Below are 21,937 nucleotides of genomic sequence, written 5' to 3'. Positions count from 1 at the left end.
TATTTCAAAAACGTAAAGCATTGTATTTGGGAAAAATCATACACTAAACCCTAAACCTCAACTAAATATTGTAATAAATCATGTGAAAATTGACCAAGTTGAGGTGACTAAACTGCTTGGAGTAACCCTGGATTGTAAACTATCATGGTCAAAACATTGATACAATAGTAGCTAAGATGGGGAGAAGTCTGTCCATAATAAAGTCTTGCTCTACCATCTTAAAACCACAAGGCAGGTCCTACAGGCTCTAGTTTTGCCGCACCTGGACTACTGTTCAGTCGTGTGGTCAGGTGCCACACAGGGACTTAAGAAAATTGCAGTTGGCTCAGAACAGGGCAGCACGGCTGGCCATAGGATTTACACAGAGAGCAAACATTAATAACATGCATGTCAATCTCTCCTGGCTCAAAGTAGAGGAGAGTGACTTCATCACTATTTCTATTTGTGAGAGGTATTGTTGTGAGAGGTATGTTGAAAGCACCGAGTTGTATGTTTAAACAACTAGCACACAGCTCAGACCGTCTGGAATACCCCACAAGACATGCCACCAGAAGTATCTTCACAGTCCCCAAGTCCAGAACAGACTGTGGGAGGCGCACAGTACTACATAGAGCCATGACTACATGGAACTCTGTTCCACATCCGGGTGGTCCACATTGTCCCGAAATAAAGCGAACTAAACACAGCTCCTGTAGCGTTGAAAACATTTGTTAGCGTCCTCCATTTTGAGGCCACAGGCTAGCTAGGCTAGCAAAGCTAGCTGGGCTTTCGTGTCTGTCTTCTTGACAGGGAATTCTAAACTTGTTTGAGAGAGAATTACACGGCTATCCAAAACATCAGGCCAAGATAAGCCTACACCAAACACACAATTAATTTGAATTTTTGTGAAAAATGTATTTTGTAGAGTATTGTAACTCAGGCTAGTAAAACACGTTTTGTCAACAACACGTGAATGCTGTTTGTCTGTCCTGGCATCAATGTCACCTGCTGTGTGTGTTGGGCGTGATATTACCCAACATCTGATTTGGACCAAACTTCTTCCTACCAATGAATAAGACAATACACCACCCATGGAGTCCCCACGTCCCATGCCAATCCTACCCCAACAACAAGTATACAGTATCAGTTCTTTATGTTTGACAAGTAGGATGAAGCTGTGGATTGGAGTATTGCTTCTCCATAATATGTAATGTATCCCCTGTGAATCTGGTGATGTTTTTTCCCCCTGTTCAGAGAAATTAGTAATTCAAGTCACTTGCATTATTTGCCATAAAATTGTGTGAAAGTACCAGGTTTTAACCATTTGATGCTGCCGTTCCATGCTATACCGTCACACTCTTTTATCCATTTTGCTGGTCTCTTGTGTTTATTAAATAGATCACAACATTTCCTTTTCAACTTTGGGTAGAAATCCAATAGATTTGACTGATTATGAAAATAAATGGTGTGGTCATCCTCACAGTTCAAGCCAATCATCCATGAAAGCGACAATCTGAACCTCCATTGTAAGAGACTTGATGAGCACAAGCTCATAACATCAACACCTAGTTTTGTCTGTGGAATCTCAGTCGAATCCTTGATTAAAGCCATTGGCGAACTGTGGCTATTGGACCTAGCTAGGCCTTCAGTGAGGGGGGCAAAAATATTCTAACACACGTTGTACCAAACTCAAAGATCTAGAAAAATTACAGGAACATAGCATCACTTAATGCACACAACTTAATCAATCAGGCCTGAGGCGAAGTCACGCTTCGGTCTGCCACTCACACAGAGACCGCACCCGTACGGAGAATGCTACCAGCAACAACAACCACGCTGCTTACACAACCTAAGGTAGCCTAACGCCATCACGATCACACTCACCAAAAGCGACACACACACACACGGTATGTTCAAACACACATGTACGCTCACACTCATAACGTATGCAAAAACAAAGACACCCGCACAGTCTCTGGAGGTGGAGGTGAGATCAAATAGTCCTTTCCACTCACCATACTGAGCACACTGGCTTATCTAAAGGGTCTTCAACACTTGCTCTAATGCTTATCACATCCCAGACCAAATGACTTCTAACTTCTAGAATGTGATTGTGTTTTAGTCATCTCTCTCCCACTGGCGCTGTGAATACAAAGCTTTGTCAAAACAGGCTGACCCGGGGAACAAAGACAATGTGGCTAGTGTACTCTTGTAACCCCGGTACTTGAAGAAGCACGACACAGCAGACAAAGAGAGAAGAGTAATCACACTTTCATCTGGATCACAAATTGGAGGGGGGGGTATTCCATACATTTTCATGGAACAGAAGACATGAAATATTTTTCAGAGCTTTTTGTAGGACTGGTAAAGCCCATGTTGTTACAGTTCAAATCTGTAGATTCATATTTTCATTGTTGATGTAAGCACATTTGAAGTTGTGTGTTTTCAAATGGTTGAATTGAGTGGCTCTATACTGTCAACATCTCCCAAATCCCCATACTGTTTTGTGTTTGGGAAATGATGAGGAATCTTGCCGTCTCCACTTCCCACTCGAGCTCTCAGGAGCAAAGGCAACGTCAACGTCAACAAGGCTTCCCAGTGTGTTTTGATTGTATTGTGTCCAACAGCTCTGTGTTATGGAACAGCTTTGTGTCTACTGACTCAGGGCTTAAGATCTTTCAGCCTGCCTTGCTCTCGTACATTCCATCCTTGACATGGCCCTCAAGAAAATGATCAGGTGAAACTTGAGAGATTGTCTCTCTATGGATGAAGTCTTGCTAATCCTTTCAAAGAGCCAGAACATTTCGGAGCTTTGGAAAGAAATAGTGCGAAGAATGACTGTGCTATTAAACTTGAGGAGGAGGAGTCTGTTCAAATCTCCCACCAGCCATTATTCAGAAGAGCTTCAGGTTAAAGACTTTGGAGAAGATATCATTTGGCTGGGACTGAGATAACCAATGACAAATTCAGTGTTAGGAAATTGTTTGACTGTTTAATTAGCAATATAATTCAAGTTATTCCTTGGTTTGTTGTGGGATGTGCAGTATGGGGATGCTGGTCATTTTCTATTCGTCCAAATGATTTTGTATTTGTCAAAGCAAAGAATAACACTAGATTGTGGGTTGCTTCATCACCATTGTTAGATTGAAAACCAGTAAACCACAGAACAGAGCGCCAATATCTCAGTCCCATTTAATGTTAAGCTTGTCACGCGGGACTAGGTGGGTGCAGGAATCAGACGCAGAGAGAGTTCCACTGGGGTATAGTGCTCTTTACTAAGGCACACACAAAATATAGGCCCAACAATACAGGGCGCGGACATACAACGTGACAACCCAAAAACCACAGGGTGTCAAGTGTAAGAAAGAAAATCCACCTCAGCCTACAATGCACACACGTAACAAAATAAAGACAATCCCGCACAAAACAAGGGCGGGTCTACCTACTAAATATAGGGAAGCTCATTAAACGAAAACAACAGAAACACAGGTGAAACTAATAAGACAAAACAAACAGACAAACGAAAAAGGGATCGGTGGCGGCTAGTAGGACGGTGACGACGACCGCCGAGCACCGCCCGAACAGGCAGGGGAGCCAACTTCGACGGAAGTCGTGACAAAGCTGATGTAACAAAATGTAGTAGTTGAGTAGACCTACCCTGAGTTGTTATCTGGTATTAAAATTGGTGTAGGGGGAGGCAGAGAGAGAGAGAGAGATATGGTAGTGGGGAGACGGAGTCCTTTGTTATTCTCAGGACCCACACACTTACATTGTATCCCCCTCAGACAAAGGAACTCTTTTTAATTTGTTCTCTGCTACAGTGAGTACAGTACAGAGACACCCACTGCACGGCCATAGATGGTGACGAGTTGCCACATTGTAAAGGGCCTTAATAACATCCTCCCTTCCACCTCTCCCTAATCTTCCCGTGGTCCTCTTCTCTCTGCCTGACTAATTCTAGCACCCTGTCTCTAACACACACAGAGACAATACGCCGGCCCCGTGGCACATGTGGATGAGCTTTCATTCATCATCATTGTGTGTGTAGTGGTGCTGTCTCTAGTGTTGGCTTTCCCGGCTGTATATCTATAATCAGGTTATTTCCAGGGAGGCCTGAGATCAGATCTTCAGTCATTTGTGCTGTCTCCCAAATGGCAAACTATTCCCTTTATAGTGCACTACTTTTGACCAGGTCCCATAGAGCTCTGGTCAAAAGTATGCACTATAGGCTATAGAGTGCCATTTGCGACGCAGCCCTGGTTTCCTCCAGTTAGGGTTTGGAGCAGAGCCAGAGATGGACATCCACAAGCCTATTTATCCCCCCCCTCCTGTGGCCTAGGTTGCGCCCCCGGCCAGAGGATTGTGGCTGACTGTCTGTGGATTACCTGTGGCTGACTGCTTATGGATTCAACAACATAATTTTTAATCAGCTTGCTGTAGATCCTTACATTTGTTTGACATACATTTGAGATTGCTTTGAGTTATATTAGTATCTGACCAGTTTACTTAGTATTAGGAAATGGACTGGTACAGTGAATGTCCAAGATGTCAGCATGGCAGCATGTCAAGTCGTTTGTCTGTGACTAGTACATTTTAACCTACTAATAACCTATTTATTTAAGGTTGAGTCATTTCCTTGTTGTGTAGTGCAAACTATTTTGTTTTTGCTGGTGTAAAGATCACGGGTCTCCCTCAACTCGGCACTTCATTGCTCAATGTTTTTAATTAGCTTGTTTTTGATTTTGTTATACTCTTGTGAATTCTATGGTTTTTACTAGATTACTTGTAGTTTTTCATGTTGTTTGTCTGTAATTTTTGTAATGACTTGGTCCTGACTATCTTGGCCAGGACGCTCTTGAAAAAGAGATTTTAAATCTCAATGAGCCCTTCCTGGTTAAATAAAGGTAAAATAAAAATGTAAATAGGGTGGTAGGTAGCATAGCGGTTAAGAGCATTGGGCTAGTAACTGAAAAGTCCAAGAGCTGACTAGGTGAAAAGTCTGTCGATGTTCCTTTGAGCAAGGCGCTTAACCCTAATTGTACCTGTAAGTCGCTCTGGACAAGTTTCCTAAATGACAAAAAAATATAAATAAACAAGCATTTTGAATATGGGTATTTCCACGTAAAAAGCCCGATGAGCATTAACATGTGAAGTTCATAAGAGCATATCAAATTTGGTGTCAAATGAAAGCTAAGGGTCTATATTTGTGAGAAATGACAGCATTTATAAATGTTTCTACCATTTTCCATCCCAAAAATGTGTAATAAACAAAGGTTTTGATTTCTGGTCAAAAAGACGGAAAAAGGCTTAGAAAACATCTACCAGAAAAAGTCTTAAAAAGGTATTAGAAATTGTTAAAAACACTATAATGCTAGAAGTAAAGACCCCTGCCAACTAATATCAACATTTATATTTAATTTTGCTGAAATTATTTGCCTTCTGTAAGTTAAGAAATAATGCCTAGTGTCATTCTGTTACCAAAAACCCACATATTTTCACATTTAAATCCCTCATGAGGAGGAAGGTTAATGAAAGTTCACAGAAGTTACAAGTAAAGGTAGACCTACCAATTAGTTATAGTGTTTTACTGATAACAATTTGGTTTATGATATATTAAGTGATTAAAACACGTTACCAAATCCGTAACAGAATGACCCAAAAATCTGTAACAGGATGATTCCAACTGAATTGGCTACCATGGGAATGCCACAGATGTCTCAAAGTATTGAGGGAGCGTGCATTTGGCATGCTGACTGCAGGAATGTCCACCAGCACTGTTGCCAGAGAATTGAATGTTCATTTCTGTAACGGCTGTCGTCTTCCTCCTCGTCCGAGGAGGATAATTTAGAAGGATCAGAGGACCAATGCGCAGCGTGGTAATTGTTCATCTTAATTTAATAAAGGTGAACACTCAAATACAAAAACAACAAATGTGACAACCGAAACAGTTATATCTGGTGCAGACACACAAAGACTGAAAACAACCACCCACAAAACCCAACACAAAACAGGCTACCTAAATATGGTTCCCAATCAGAGACAACACAAAACACCTGCCTCTGATTGAGAACCATATCAGGCCAAACACAGAAATAGGAAAACATAGAAATATAAACATAGACTGCCCACCCCAACTCACGCCCTGACCATACTAAATAAAGACAAAACAAAGGAAATAAAGGTCAGAACGTGACAATTTCTATACAGTAAGCTGCCTTCCACGTCGTATTAGAGAATTTGGCAGTACGTCCAACCAGCCTTACAACGGCAGACCACGCCAGCCCAGGACCTCCACATCCTGCTTCACTTGCGGGATCGTCTGAGACCAGCCATCCGGACAGCTGATGAAACTGTTGGTTTGTACAACCAAATCATTTCTGCACAAACTGTCAGAAACCGTCTCAAGGAAGCACATGTGCGTGTTGTTGTCCTCACCAGGGTCTTGGCCTGACTGCAGTTTGGTGTCGTAACCGACAAAAGTTTTCTGTGGACATTTTTAAAGTAGTCATTGTGCACAGAGTTGTATGGTTTGTTTAACTTTGCAATCAATGTTTTTTGTTTGACATACTTATAAAGTGAAAAATCATAGTCTCCGTGTCATTCTGTTACTGTGGATTGCCCATATCTATCGGACTAAATACTTTTTGAAATGACCTGCATTATCTGATCATCTTTTTTTAACACCAAAACATCAACATCAATGTTTGTGTTTTTTTTAAACCTGAACCCAACAACCTTTTCCCCAACCTTAACCCACCTCCCTTCAGCAACCAATCACAGCCTGTTTACTATTTTCACCCTACCATGACTGAGCACCAAACTCCACCGTCCCAACAAACACACCCAGGGAGCACACTCAAGCACAGGGGGCTGTTTCGTAACACAGAGGGAAAATAAACAACAGCATCCAAACATGAGTCCCTGTGTAGCCCCAGTAGACATGCTTTACAGTAGCACAAAGACCATGGAATCCCCAGCCAGCCAGCCAGCCGCCCCATTAGTGCCACTATGTCAGAGCATTGTGTTCTTACTTCACTCTTATTTATAATGTAATCTCCCTACAGCCCCTCTAGACTAGGGCTCTCCGTACTTCAAGTTGGAGAGTATTGGAACCACACTGCAGGTTCACTTGTGTAATAGATAAAGCCAACAGTGTTTACAAGAACATTTGAACTATGAAATGGATATACCGTGTATACCCCAGATATTGGTTTTCTCTACAGACATAACAGTGATATTAAAAGCATCTTGTGCGGTCAACACTGTGTTGCGACCTCACGTAAGGCCTCAAGTCATTATGTGCCAATGCCAATCGCCTACGCACCTTGGGTAGAAGGCAGCGCTAGGTGGGCAGAGTATGGGCCAAAGCAGCCTGGTAGGATGCCAATGTGGCAGGCTGCTGTCATCTGGGCTGTATATTTATGGCAGTGGGCACAGCAGGGTGGGTCTGTGGATTGGGTGTGGGCTTGTTGATTAACAATGTGGTAACACCGTGGTGAAAGAGGCCATTTTAAATCTGTTTATAACTACAGTATGTGTAAGCTCTTGCATTTCGTGAAGGTGCCTATGAAAATGTCTACTGTGCTGCTACTACTACTACTACGTAATTACTATTTAAGATAATAATAGTAAATTCAATTATAATTTGAAAGCTTATAAGCACTTAAGTAATAGCTTTCATATGGTAGACACCCAAAACGAAATAGCATCACATCACTGTTTAGACATAACGTTTTATCTCAGATTCCCTCTTTCAAATGAATTCTAACACTTTCATTGAAGACATACAGATGTCAGTTGGACCAGCGCCAGCTATCAAAATCACCCTCCCTCTCTCACTCGCTCAAACGCTAAAGCAGCGGACAGAAAATGAATAAATCTGCTGCATTCAAATGTATCTGAAATGCATCCAAACACATCAGCGACCGTTGTTTTCTATACAGTAGCTTAATAACCTACACAATATAGATATTGGTCTCCGCTACAACATACAAGTGTCAAGTTTCTCGGGAAATGCAGCCTTACAGTAGGCTACACCTAGGTTTCTAGCGAACCGAAGGTTACAAATCAACTGTCAAAATGTATTTAAATCGTGGCCTGGGACAGTCTAGCGGTTAGGGCCACTGCCTTCAGCATGCACATGTAAGCCTACCCTGTATGCGTGGGTTGGATTCCGGCCCAAATAACTCAATCGACTGATTTTAGTTACACATAATTAAAAAATCCCCATAAAATCAGTCAGTATCAGCTAGAGATAACAGGTCTGCGTTGGCTACGTCTCAATCCACCGCATCTGCCAATGTCGGCCTTCCCCATCTGCTGCGGAAGGTGACCGAGCTACAGCTGTGTTTGTCAGACCATGAGACATCACAAAAATCGGTATTCTCACGAAAACGTCTGTAGCGTTTTGCCTACAACCTGTTATGACCACTCTATTGAAAGGGGAGACTCTCACGAACACGATGGTGTTCTCCACTTTGCTCTATGACCCCCAGAAGCATCTGAAGGTAACCCATACAAACGAATGGAAGTATTGAGGTAGTTTTTTGCCCCCAAAAATATAGGGTTAAATACGTGTCAGATATTTCCTTAGCTTTCTTATATCTCCTAGATAAAGGACAGTTACTTCAAAACCTTATTCCTTAAGGTTATTCCTTTTTTTATAAGTCTATTTAGCCATTTATGAATGTGTTATTCAATGCATTTCAATGAGCTATAGTAGTAAAAGCCTAATTGAATATTTTATTGGAATACCTAATTGGGTGCTAAAATTCTAATTCAAATAGCTAAATGATCCATGATATGACCATCTTTAAACAATTCCATATATTAGCTTAGTACCCCCCCCCCCCCCCTCCCTCCCAATGGCTTAGACTTTGAGATGAATGGATAACATAAATAGGAAACTAATAAAATAATAACAGTAGGCTACACCAACATTAGTTTCCATTCATGCAAAGTGTCAGGTAAATTGCCACAGATTTGCTGTGATAAACAAGGAAATACTTTATTTCAATTGTACATAATGCTTGTCAAATAGATAAATCAACCTTAGTCTTTCAAAAAGGACTAAGTTGTTCCGATGATAATACCAAACAGAGGGCGAAGGTATCTTTAAAGACTTTGGTTGCAAGCAGGAATAAGAAAACACCAACATCATCTTTTAGGGAGCGGTATATATTCAACAATCCCTATCCCAGTCTGCTGTCCCAACATGCTTCAAGATGGCCACCATTGTTCCTGTTCCCAAGAAAGCTAAGGTAACTGAACTAAATGACTTCTGTCATCGTGAAGTGCTTTGAGAGACTAGTCAAGGATCATATCACCTCCACTCTACCTGTCACCCAAGACCCACAACAATTTGCTTACCGCCCCAATAGGTCCACAGACGATGCAATCGCCATCACACTGCACACTGCCCTATGCCATCTAGACAAGAGAAATACCTATGTAAGAATACTGTTCATTGACTACAGCTCAGCATTCAACACCATAGTACCCTCCAAACTCATCATTAAGCTTGAGGCCCTGGGTCTGAACCCCGCCCTGTGCAATTGGGTCCTGGACTTCCTGTCGGGCCGCCCCCAGGTGGTGACGGTAGGAAACAACATCTCCACTTCGATGAACCTCAACACTGGGGCCCCACAAGGGTGCGTTCTCAGCCCCCTCCTGTACTCCCTGTTCACCCACGACTGCATGGCCATGCACGCCTCCAACTCAATCATCAAGTTTGCAGATTACACAACAGTGTCAGTGTCTTGATTACCAACAATGACGAGACAGCCTACAGGGAGGAGGTGAGGGCCCTCAGAGTGTGGTGTTACCTCAATGTCAGCAAAAAAAAAGAGATGATCGTGGACTTCAGGAAACAGCAAAGGGAGCACCCCCCTATCCACATCGACAGGACAGCAGTGGAGAAGGTGTAAAGTTTTTTAAGTTCCTCGATGTACATATCACCGACAAACTGAAATGGTCCACGCACACAGACAGTGTGGTGAAGAAGGCGCAACAGCGCCTCTTCAACCTCAGGAGGCTGAAAAAATGTGTCTTGTCACCGAAAACACTCACTAACCTTTACAGGTGCACAATTGAGAGCATCCTGTCGGGCTGTATCACCGCCTGGTACAGCAACTGCACCGCCCACAACCACAAGGCTCTCCAGAGGGTGGTGTGGTCTGCACAACGCATCACCGGGGGCAAACTACCTGCCCTCCAGGACACCTACAGCACCCGATGTCACAGGAAGGCAAAAAGGATAATCAAGGACAATAACCACCCGAGCCACTGCCTGTTCACCCCGCTACCATCCAGAAGGCGAGGTCAGTACAGGTGCATCAAAGCTGGGACAGAGAGATTGAAAAACAGCTTCTATCTCAAGGCCATCAGATTGTTAAACAGCCACCACTAGCACAGAGAGGTGGCTGCCTACCTACAGACTTGATATCATTGGCCACTTTAATAAATGGAACACTAGTCACTTTAATAATGTCACTTTAAGAATGTTTACATATCTCACATTACTCATCTCATATGTATATACTGTATACTGTATCCTACACTATCTATTCTTTACTATCTATTGCATCTTAGCCGCTCTGTCACTGCTCATCCATATATGTTATACTTATATATTCTTATCCCATTCCTTTACTAGATTGTGTGTATTAGGTTTTGTGGAATTTGATAGATATTATTTTGTTGTTGTTATTACCTGTTAGATACTGCTGCGCTGTCGGAGCTAGAAGCATAAGCATTTCGCTACACTCGCAATAACATCTGCTAACCATGTGTATGTGACCAATACAATTTGATTTGGGAATGAGGTGACCAATAATGGTTGCTATTGAGATCAGCTGTGCGGGTGAATTTAGCGCATATTGATGGTTTAACGAGACATCAGCTGGCGATAATCTAGTGCTATCGATGGTATAGGCCCCTTGTTATTTTTATTATATTCCAATACATTCTGAAGGCTACCCGTTAGCCTATCCATTGTCACATAATGAATGGTGTGAAAACCGATAGATTACTTTTTGTGTTTCCATGGCTGAGCTGATTTGGGCCTTCAGTTGATTGACAGCTTGTTGAACAGCTAATTTCACCATTCGCGCCAACCCCGTCTCTTTAATCAAACGACAATGATTTGGTCATTATTTTCAAGAATCTGGCACTTTGCCACACCCATGTGTTAATGTTAAAATCCTCCCACTGCTAAATGGCATATTGTTAGACCTAGGCTATATTGTCATTATCCTGTGTGATCATTATAAGCCTATCATGTTTTGCTGACGAGCACAGACTGAGTCATTCCACCTCAAAAAGCACACGAAAAAGATTGTTCTGAAATTGTTTCTGTTAGAAACAGAAAGTGTGCATTCCTACAAGATTATTTTATTGAAATAAAATGTGATCTCTGAGAAATTAAGCTAATTGATTGCACCCAAATTGGCCATTTTAATTTATAGGATTCATATAATATTCAATAAATATATATAGTACCTAAAATCCAATTTGGACAAAACTTATTTCTAGGTATGGTACTGCATTGTATACAAACACCACTTCCACCACTTCCGATTCTAAATATTTCTTCAGCCATTCAAATCCTCCTGCAGCAGGATTATTTTCCTCCTGTACAGGGTGGATTGAGAAGAGGTGATGATCAAATATGGCTTATGCCTATTCTGTAAATGCTATTACGTTTTTAATGTAAATCTTACATGAGGGATAACACAGCATATCCTGTGAAAGATCAGTGCTGCTCTGGAACACAGACACAGTGCTGCTGCTGCTCCGTTCAGAGTCAGTCTGGCCTTTTCCCTGACTCAGTGTCCTCAAGTCTGGTAGCACCACATGCCCCTGGCAGTCGACTCCCTCGCCCAAATCTTTCTCTCTCTCTTTGGCTCTGCCCTTCTCTCTCACATCCTATTGCTCAGGATCATTAAGAGACTGCCGGGTATTAACAAGTGGAATGGGTTTGGGTGCATCGTACAATTGAATACTGCAGTAGATGTGTAGCCGTTGAACCTGTCAGGTTTTCTGAGGGTTTCACGGTAACAGCTGATCTTTGTACTGTTCAACATTTTTTGGACTCCATAGAGACAGGAAGGGCAGCCCTCCTGTATCTGTCAAGAACAGGTTCGACCACTGTGGGCCTTACTTTTGCCTCTTTTGTGTTATCTGTACATCAGGGGAAAAAGGGATTGGGATAAGCTATCTTGTGTGTGCTTAGCTCTGAGCTGCAATGTGTGACTGACTATTCTCTTGCTGCCTGTCTTCTGGGCTGAGCAGTCATTTGTGCTGTGTTAATGCATACTCACTGCTCATCTGTGGCGGAAAGAATGGGAGCCCAGGGCTTGTCTGTCTCTGTCTGCTCTGCCAGGCTCTGGAACACAGACAAACAGTGCTGCTACTGCTCCGCTCGGAGTCAGTCTGGCCTTTTCCCTGACTCAGTGTCCTCATAAGTCTGGTAGCACCACATGCCCCTGGCAGTCGGCTCCCTCGCCCAAATCTTTCTCTCTCTATTTGGCTTTGTCCTTCTTTCTCACATCCTATTGCTCACCCCCACTCCCAATTTCTCTCTCATCCCCTCTCTCCCAATCTCTCTTTTGTTCTCAGTCCCATCCCCCCTCCCCCCTGTCTCGCCTTTTCATGAATCCATCTCTTCACTCCGGAAGTATCTCTGATCCTCGCTCCCCTTGTCTTTCTGCGTCATCATGACACAGATGGTCGGGGCAGCAGGTTTTTAGCAGTCAGACGTTATGGGACATCAGTGCTATAGAATTTTTGTTAACATAAGATCCATATCTGCCCATTTAATGAATGAAAACCGGTATCCATTCAGGATTTAAAATGGGGATGCATAGCTTTGTAAAACGGCTGGCAATCCTCCCCATGCAGGGTCATTCTAAATCTCCTGTGACGTTTTGCAGCCATAGAGAGCATGGCTGGCTCCGAAACATCTAAATGATTCACGATAATGGCTACATGTAGTAAGTTATGGCTGGAACAAGACACATGCTATATTTATGCTTGTTCCTCCTCAGTTATGGCATATGCAGCGCTTGTGAGATCTCTCGTGTGTGTTTGTCTCCCCCTGTAGATCAGTCAAGGTAATGTCCCAGGTGTTGAGAGTGCTTCACTGGCCATGGACACAGAGGAGGGAGTGGAGGTGGTGTGGAATGAGGTGCTCTTCAATGACAGGAAGATCTTCAAGGCACAGGAGGTACGTCAGACAGAAGCTGTGCACCCTATTCCCTATATAGTGCACTACTTTTGACCAGGGGTCATAGGACACTATATAGGGAATATGGTGCCAATTGGGATGCAGACAGGGTTTCTATTGTCAATGGCTATATGTTCCATTCAGAGGAGGCTGGTGGGAGGGGATATGGGAGGACGAGCTCATTGTAATAGCTGAATCAATGGAACGGAGTCAAACATGGTTTCCATAGGTTCGATGTGTTTGATAACGTTCCATTTATTTCTTTCCAGCCATTACAATGAGCGCGTCCTCCCATAGCTCCTCCCACCAGCCTCCTCTGGTTCAATTATATGTACTTTCATTCTCCAGAGAAAGCTCACCAATGGAAGTAGAAGTCAATGATTTATAAGTGCATATTTTGGCGAACCACCTATTACTGTACATACAGTACCAGTCAAAAGCTTGACCACCTACTTATTCAAGGGTTTTTTCTTTATTTTTTACTATTTTCTACATTGTAGAATAATAGTGAAGACATCAAAACGATTAAATAACACATATGGAATCATGTAGTAACCATGAAAGTGTTAAATCAATCTAAATATATTTTATATTTGAGATTCTTCAAAGTAGTCACCTCTTGCCTTGACAACAACTTTGCACTCTCTTGGGATTCTCTCAACCAGCTTCACCTGGAATGCTTTTCCAACAGTCTTGAAGGAGTTCGCACATATGCTGAGCACTTGTTGGCTGCTTTTCCTTCAGACTGTGGTCCAACTCATCCCATACCATCTCAATTGGGTTGAGGTCGGGGGATTGTGGAGGCCAGGTCATCTGAAGCAGCACTCCATCACTCTCCTTCTTTGTCAAATAGCCCTTACACAGCCTGGAGGTGTGTTGGGTCATTGTACTGTTGAAAAACAAATGACAGTCCCACAAAGCGCAAAGCAGATGGGATGACGTATAGCTGCAGAATGCTGTGGTAGCCATGCTGGTTAAGTGTGCCTTGAATTCTAAATAAATCACAGACAGTGTCACCAGCAAAGGACCCCAACACCATCACACCTCCTCCATGCTTCACATGGGAACCACACATGCGAAGGTCATCCGTTCACCTACTCTGCGTCACAAAGACACAGCGGTTGGAATCAAAAATCTCAAATTTGGACTCATCAGACCAAAGGACAGATTTCCACCGGTCTAATGTCCATTTCTTGTGTTTCTTGGCCCAAGCAAGTCTCTTCTTTTTGGTGTCCTTTAGTAGTGGTTTCTTTGCAGCAATTCGGCCATGAAGGCCTGATTCCCGCTGTCTCTTCTGAACAGTTGATGTTGAAATGTGTCTGTTACTTGAACTCTGAAGCATTTATTTGGGTTGCAATTTCTGAGGCTGGTAACTCTAATGAACTTATCCTCTGGAGAGGAGGTAATACTGGGTCTTCCTTTCCTGTGGCGGTCCTCATGAGAGCCAGTTTCATCATAATGCTTGATTGTTTTTACGACTACCTTGTTAAAAGTTCTTGACATTCTCCATATTGACTGACCTTCATGTCTTAAAGTAATGATGGACTGTCATTTCTCTTTGCTTATTTGAGCTGTTCTTGTCATAATATGGACTTGGTCTTTTACCAAGTAAGGCTATCTTCTGTATACCACCCCTACCTTGTCACAACACAACTGATTGGCTCAAAAGCATTAAGGAAAGAAATTCAACAAATGAACTTAAAGGCACACCTGTTAATTGAAATGCATTCCAGATGACTACCTCATGAAGCTGGTTGAGAGAATGCCAAGTGTGCAAAGCTGTCATAAAGGCAAATTTGTTTAACACTTTTTTGGTAACTACATGATTCTATATGTGTTATTTCATAGTTTTGATGTCTTCACTATTATTCTACAATGTCCAAAATAAAGAAAAACCCTTGAATGAGTAGGTGTGTCCAAACTTTTGACTGGTACTGTATGTACTCAAACCTCTCCCCACCCCATCTGTTTTTCAGGAAAAGATAAAGGAGATGTTTGAGAACCTGATGCAGGTTGAGCACCCAAATATAGTGAAGTTCCATAAGTACTGGCTGGACATGAGAGAGAGTCAAGCTCGGGTATGTCTGCTATCTATACTAAACAAAAACATAAACGCAACATATAAAAGTGTTTGTCCCATGTTTCATGTGCTGAAATAAAATATCCCAGAAATGTTCCATACTCACAAAAAGCTTATTTCTCTCAAATGTTGTGCTTAAATGTGTTTACATCCCTGTTAGTGAGGATTTCTCATTTTCCAAGATAATCCATCCACCTGACCGGTGTGGCATATCAAGAAGCTGATTAAGCATGATCATTACACAGGTGCATCTTGTGCTGGTGTAACTGGTGTGAAATGGCTAGCTAGTTAGCGGGGTGCGCGCTAATAGCGTTTCAATCGGTGATGTCACTTGCTCTGAGACCTTAAAGTAGTTGTTTCCCTTGCTCTGCAAGGGCCGCGGCTTTTGTGGAGCGATGGATAACGATGCTTCGAGGGTGGCTGTTGTCGATGTGTGCAGAAGGTCCCTGGTTCGAGCCCGGGTAGGGGCGAGGAGAGGGACGGAAACTATACTGTTACACTGGGGACAATAAATGGCCACTCTAAAATGTGCAGTTTTGTCATACAACACAGTTTTGATGGAGCGTGCAATTGGCATGCTGACTGCAGGAATATCCACCAGAGCTGTTGCCAGATAATTTAATGTTAATTTCTCTACCATAAGCCGCCTCCAATGTTGTTTTTAGTGAACTTGGCAGTACGTCCAACCGGCCTCACAACCGCAGACCACGTGTGACCACGCCAGCCCAGGACCTCCATATCCGGCTTCTTCATCTGCGGGATCATCTGAGGCGCGGAAGGGGGGTGCTGAGGAGCATTTCTGTCTGTAATAAAGCCCTTTTGTGGGGAAAAACTAATTCTGATTGGCTGGGCCTGGCTCCCCAGTGGGTGGGCATGGCTCCCAAGTGAGTGGGCCTATGCCCTCCCAGGTCCAGCCATGGTTGCGCCCCTGCCCAGTCATGTAAAATCCATAGATTAGGGTCTAATGAATTTATTTAAATTGACTGATTTCCTTCTAACTCAGTAAAATCTTTGAAATTGTTGCATGTTGCGTTTATATATTTTTTCATAATAGATCATTCTCACTCACTCTCGGGAAATGTTTCTCTCCCGTCATCTCTTGGTTTGGTCTGCAGACTGATAGTATCTCTTTCTGCTAATCTGTTGGACAGGTCATCTTTATCACAGAGTACATGTCCTCAGGAAGCCTGAAGCAGTTTCTCAAGAAAACCAAGAAAAACCACAAGACCATGAATGTCAAGGTCAGTGTCTCTCCCATAGGGGAAATACCCTGTGACATCCGTGACACTAGTCAGTTAATGACATACTTGTTGATTCCCACAGTACCATGAGTTGGGTTGTGTTCAGTAGGGAGAAAACATTTGAAACGGGGAGGTACTACCTGAACTCTCCAATAAGAACACAGATTTACATTCTCCGTTTGAAAACGTTTTTCTACCTTGTGCCCTACTGAGCACGGCCCTGATCAGACATTAGAGGATTATACTTTGGTAGTTCCCTTTGTCGGTCAGCTCCGTATGGAAAAAGTGGTAAGCAAGTTAGGTCCAAATAAATAGATTTTCACCAAGTCAAATGTATTTATTATATTAGAGGTTTCGTGATGCTTTTATCTAAACCAAAGTAGATCATTTAAAGATTGTTCAATACATCAGTTGGGGTCTCTATAAGCTTCAATATGAGGTCCTAAACCTAGAATGAAAGTGCATCCTTGTAGCTGTGTGGGCTAATATAGACAAAATGCTTGGAATAAGTTGAACCAATTTACCATGTGGTAAATTGAGCCAATGGCAAGTTGAGCAAATGGAAGTGTTTTCTTCCCAGGCGTAATGCAAGGCATTATTGCTGGGATATGAGGTAACAACAGGGCCTGGGATATGAGGTAACAACAGGGCCTGGGATATGAGGTAACAACAGGGCCTGGCCTATGTTAAGTGTTTGTTAGGTGTTAAGCCTGTGTTAAAAGATGCTTACAATTATTTAAAGGCAAAAAAGCGATTGTGGTTGTGTTGAATTGTGTTTGGGAAATAAAAATAGACATGGTTTTTAAAAAGGTAGTGGTAATATTAACTCCTGCTGCTCAACTCACCCCATACCCAGGGTAAGTTGTGCCAATTTGGGGACAAGCTATGTTTTTAAAACTAATGTTGACATGAATTCTGATTGTTTCCAGTGATACACAACATCCTGAAATATATGTAGATATCTTTGTTAGAAAGAACACTATATTTCCCTTGACGGAGAGATGCTGAATGTAAAAAATGGCTAAACTTAGCCCACTCTGCCTTTCAACACAGCAATGGGGGAGTTTGTGCACTAGCGCCCTCTACTGAAGAATATTAGAATCAAGCTTGGCAAGGCCAATGAACACGATTCACTCCTTCAATTCTTCCGCTCTTCACCTTGAGCTGAGCAGAACAATACAGGCATTTCTTAAACAAACATTGGAATGTGACATTTATCAGGCTTTACTCCGACTTAACTGTCCCAGAAGGGCGTGCTCATCCTTCTGGACATTGTTTGTTAAAGTTTGGGAAGTAGTTTTGTGAAGTTTCAATTTGTTATTTATTATTCTGCCTGTTTAGGCTCGCTAACTGGTTGTAATCAGGGTTGGTTAGGTTACTTTTTAAATGTAGTCCATTACATTTACTAGTTACCTTTCCAATTTTTTTTATCGGTAACGTAGTTTTTGGATTACCCAAAAGCAGTAACGTAATCTGATTAGTTTCCATGACTTTTGGATTACTTTCCTCTTAAAAGGTATTAGAAGAAGACAAAAAGGATCCATCAAACGCATTTGGTGTCATCATCATTGTGGTCTCTGACTTGTGGTTAAACTCGCTCAGGTGTAACAAACTTAAACTTGCGCCTATTTTCAATGCGGAATTGAATATCATTGAGAAAACAGGTGTCAATGTATTTTTTTCTCCCAACCATCCTTTCTGAAGATATAATCATCAAATTTTTCAAAAGTATCTGTAATCTGATTACTAGTAACGTAACAGATTTACAGTTTTTTGGGAATCAGATTACTTGTAACTCCCCAACCCTGGTTGTAAGTAAAATGACTGGCACGAACGAGTCGACATAGTCTGTTAAACCGGGTCACAACCTTGCCCACAGTCATGCGGTTTCACCATGTCTTTGAATGATACTCGCAAGTGTTGTCTTGCATGGGTGCATGCTCAGGCTGCTCTGGATCGAACCAGCTTGCGTTCTTATGCAGCCTTCACCCCTAAGGTCATGACTATGTCCTACAGGTCTCTAGCTTTTGAACTTTTTCCATTTCTGCCTCCTCTGTTTGCTTCTGAGGAGCAACGAAAGTTACATGCCCTATGGCCGGTAATAGCATTACGCAGGTATATTGAGCGGACCAGGGGTGTCAGTTTGTGCGACCAACTGCCTGTTTTGGTAATCCGGCTTGTGGTAGAGTGCTTTCTAAGCAGCGTCTCTCCCAATGGATTGTGGAGGCTATTGCTCTGTCATATGACAGCAAAGGCAATAATGACCTACACCAGGGGTCTGGTGGCGTCTTGGGTGTTGTTTAAAGGTTTGCCTGTAGGAGATATTTGTGCTGTGGTGAGTTGGGCATCACCACGCACTTTTGTGAAGGTCTATCGCTTGGATGTCACTGCCCCCAGTGTAGCCCATATCGTGCTTTCAACTGGGGCATGAGAAGGTCATTAGGCAGGGCAGATTGCAGATAAGCAGATTGCACAATACCCAAGTACCACAGGTTTTCCTGTCGGGTTGGAATTCTGGGTAGGCCATTTCATTTGGTGTCCACTTGGGGCGTGATTTCATATCCCCATAGCTGTGTTGTACCGAGTTGACCGACTGAAATGGAATGTTCCATTATGACTATAACTACTGTTCCCTGAAGGAGGGAAACAAGGTACAACACCTGTTCGGCCCCATGCTGCCTAGTTCTGGGCTCAGTGAAGTGGGATACTGAATTGAAAGGATGAATCTTTGTCAGGCGCGATTCTAATGTGATTCAGTAGAGGGTGCTAGCGAGCCAACTCCCCATAGCTGTGTTGTACCTCGTTTCCCTCCTTCAGGAAACAGTAGTTGCAGTCATAACTGTATGTTTACTGTTCCCGCATACTTAAACCATATTCCACTTTTTAAGTGTCTGCTGTTCACTCTGTCATTCCAGGCTTGGAAGAGATGGTGTACCCAAATTCTCTCTGCCCTCAGGTAAGACCAATAACTTTCCCTTTCTCTCATCCCCTCGATTTATATCCAATGGCAGTCTGAACTATTAATCTAAGACTGGGGTCTTTAACTCTTGTTCCAGTCCAGCACTAACATATCTGATTTTACTAATCATGTTCCAGCAGCTCTCCAGGGCCAAAGTGTTCAGTCAAGTGAATGGATCTTCAATTGCCGTCTTATTTACCCCCCAGTTACCTGCACTCCTGTGAGCCGCCCATCATCCATGGCAACCTGACCTGTGACACCATCTTCATCCAACACAACGGCCTCATCAAGATTGGCTCAGGTCTTACGCCGCAGACTTTCTACCTAATATTAACCCGAACCTAACTACAACCTAAACCTAACCCTGTGGTAACATGCATTAGGAACAGTTCAATTGTGACTTGAGAGCTTCATCGGAATAAACGGTAGCAGTAACAGTTAGCATTGCATACTAGCAATCCCCTATACTGTACATTGTGTGTACTACAATTGCCCAAATATGTATTATCATTGTTCTTCTATCTATGCAACTGAAAGTAATACTGGACACCCTGCTCTTTTCTATCCACAGTATGGCACCGGTTGTTTGTGAATGGTAAGAACCATATAAGTGTGCCGCACATCTAATTCTCAGTGAACGCCACAATACTCTTGTGTGGTCTGGGTTTGATTTTCTAGCTGTCTGTCTTGTCCTCCCAGTGTTTCCGGAGGCCAGTGTTCATGGTAAAGTCCGTGCACACCGAGACGAGCAGAGGAACCTGCACTTCTTCTCTCCTGAATACGGCTGTGAGTGTTTTACTGAGCCTTCCTCGATTCTGATACAGTATATGTACTGTATGTCTGGTCTTCATGCTTTTATTGGTTGCCAGTTTCACTCCGGAATTTCCCACCATGCTGTGACTAGGCAGTTAATATCCTACATGTTAGAATAAACATTCTCTCTCTCTGTGTCTAGCGGCTGAGGATGACTATGCCATTGACATCTTCTCCTTCGGGATTTGTGCTCTAGAGGTGAGCACCCAGCTGCAATAGTTTATAAATGTATTATAAACCTTACTCTCCGTCCTTACGGACGCTAAGAAAATTATTTAATTCTGATCAATGAATTTTGTCTTTTAGGACTGCTAGCAAATCTGAGCTTTGTGTAAATAAAACTATTGTATTGTTAAGTTATTGAAATGTGTAGGCCTGTGACAATCATTGCCACAGAAAGGATTACCATCAGGAAATGGAGAGTCAAACTTCAATTTTTTTATTGCTCTCTTAAAGTTTTTCATGTGTAGGCTTACACAGGAAAAAGGGTACATTACAGTGGTAAGGTAATAGGGCCTAAAGCATTGTGAATTCCACTACAGTAGCACAAACATCACCTATCAAGTATTCATGATCAAAACAGTGGCTTCTGATACCCAAGTGCCTGCCATGAACAGGCACACAAACATAACACCAAAATCTTGCTACAGACCTTTACAGCACATCTTTCAAAACAATATTTTGGGTAATGCATTTCCTTTGGAATTTACCTTGGGTTGAGGTTTGTTTGAATGACAAATAAGTATTTGAACGTTCGAGCTCTGGAAAATGCCACGTGAGAGAAGACTGGGGCAGGAAGGTATATGCAGACTTTGTCAAATGTTTGTCCTTATGCATTATTAATTGTGACTGAGTATGACCGACGCAGTGGAAACAGCAGAATCCTCTCAAGGGTGAATGGAAAATCTTTAAAAAAAGAGATATTATAAATATTAGCATTATATAATTAATGACAATGGTTATGAAAATTAACAGAAGCCATTCAAAGCATATTACCGATGCTTGTTTATTCATGAAAAGCAAAATTCAAAACATTGGGCGCGGGAAAAAGTCAAAGGATCCTAGAAGTAAGGCTATTGTTTGTCAAATCTAGAATAAATCTAGGCCTACATGTATATCAAAACTATATTAACTACCATTCAAAAGTGTGGGGTCATTTAGTAATGTCCTTGTTTTTGAAAGAAAAGCACATTTTTTGTCTATTAAAATAATGATCAAATTGATCAGAAATACAGTGTAGACATTGACTTGCAAAGAAAAATACATATCTCAGACTGCCCAATAAAAAGAAAAGATTAAGATGGGCAAAAGAACACAGACACTGGACAGAGGAACTCCCGGAGTCGCCTCTTCACTGTTGACGTTGAGACTGGTGTTTTGCTGGTACTATTTAATGAAGCTGCCAGTTGAGGACTTGTGGGGCTTCCGTTTCTCAAACTAGACACTAATGTACTTGTCCTCTTGCTCAGTTGTGCACCGGGGCCTCCTACTCCTCTTTCTATTCTAGTTAGTCAGTTTGCGCTGTTCTGTGAAGGGAGTAGTACACAGCGTTGTACGAGATCTTCAGTTTCTTGGCAATTTCTCGCATGGAATAGCCTTCATTTCTCAGAACAGAATAGACTGACAAGTTTCAGAAGAAA

General features: G+C 42.4%; 1 protein-coding gene across 4 annotated transcripts in view; it reads left to right on the top strand.

The window, feature by feature from the left end:
• Window positions 1-21,937, top strand: part of LOC139583799 (nuclear receptor-binding protein 2-like) — an 82,445-nt gene that overhangs the window by 44,456 nt on the left and 16,052 nt on the right. For 2 of the 4 annotated variants that reach the window (XM_071415269.1, XM_071415271.1), the window contains exons 2-9: window positions 13,082-13,204; window positions 15,181-15,282; window positions 16,436-16,525; window positions 19,441-19,481; window positions 19,691-19,785; window positions 20,056-20,079; window positions 20,163-20,270; window positions 20,440-20,495. In XM_071415269.1, the coding sequence (XP_071271370.1) occupies window positions 13,082-13,204; window positions 15,181-15,282; window positions 16,436-16,525; window positions 19,441-19,481; window positions 19,691-19,785; window positions 20,056-20,079; window positions 20,163-20,270; window positions 20,440-20,495 (639 nt within the window). Of the gene's footprint in view, window positions 1-12,721; window positions 12,972-13,081; window positions 13,205-15,180; window positions 15,283-16,435; window positions 16,526-19,440; window positions 19,482-19,690; window positions 19,786-20,055; window positions 20,080-20,162; window positions 20,271-20,439; window positions 20,496-21,937 lie in introns of those variants that run through there. The other 2 variants (XM_071415272.1, XM_071415270.1) reach the window with 2 other exon arrangements.

The sequence above is a fragment of the Salvelinus alpinus genome, chromosome 8 (genome assembly GCF_045679555.1).
Source record: "Salvelinus alpinus chromosome 8, SLU_Salpinus.1, whole genome shotgun sequence".
Taxonomy (NCBI): Eukaryota; Metazoa; Chordata; class Actinopteri; order Salmoniformes; family Salmonidae; genus Salvelinus; species Salvelinus alpinus.
Note: the sequence above shows the minus strand (reverse complement) of the source record. Positions and strands in the feature narration are given on the sequence as shown.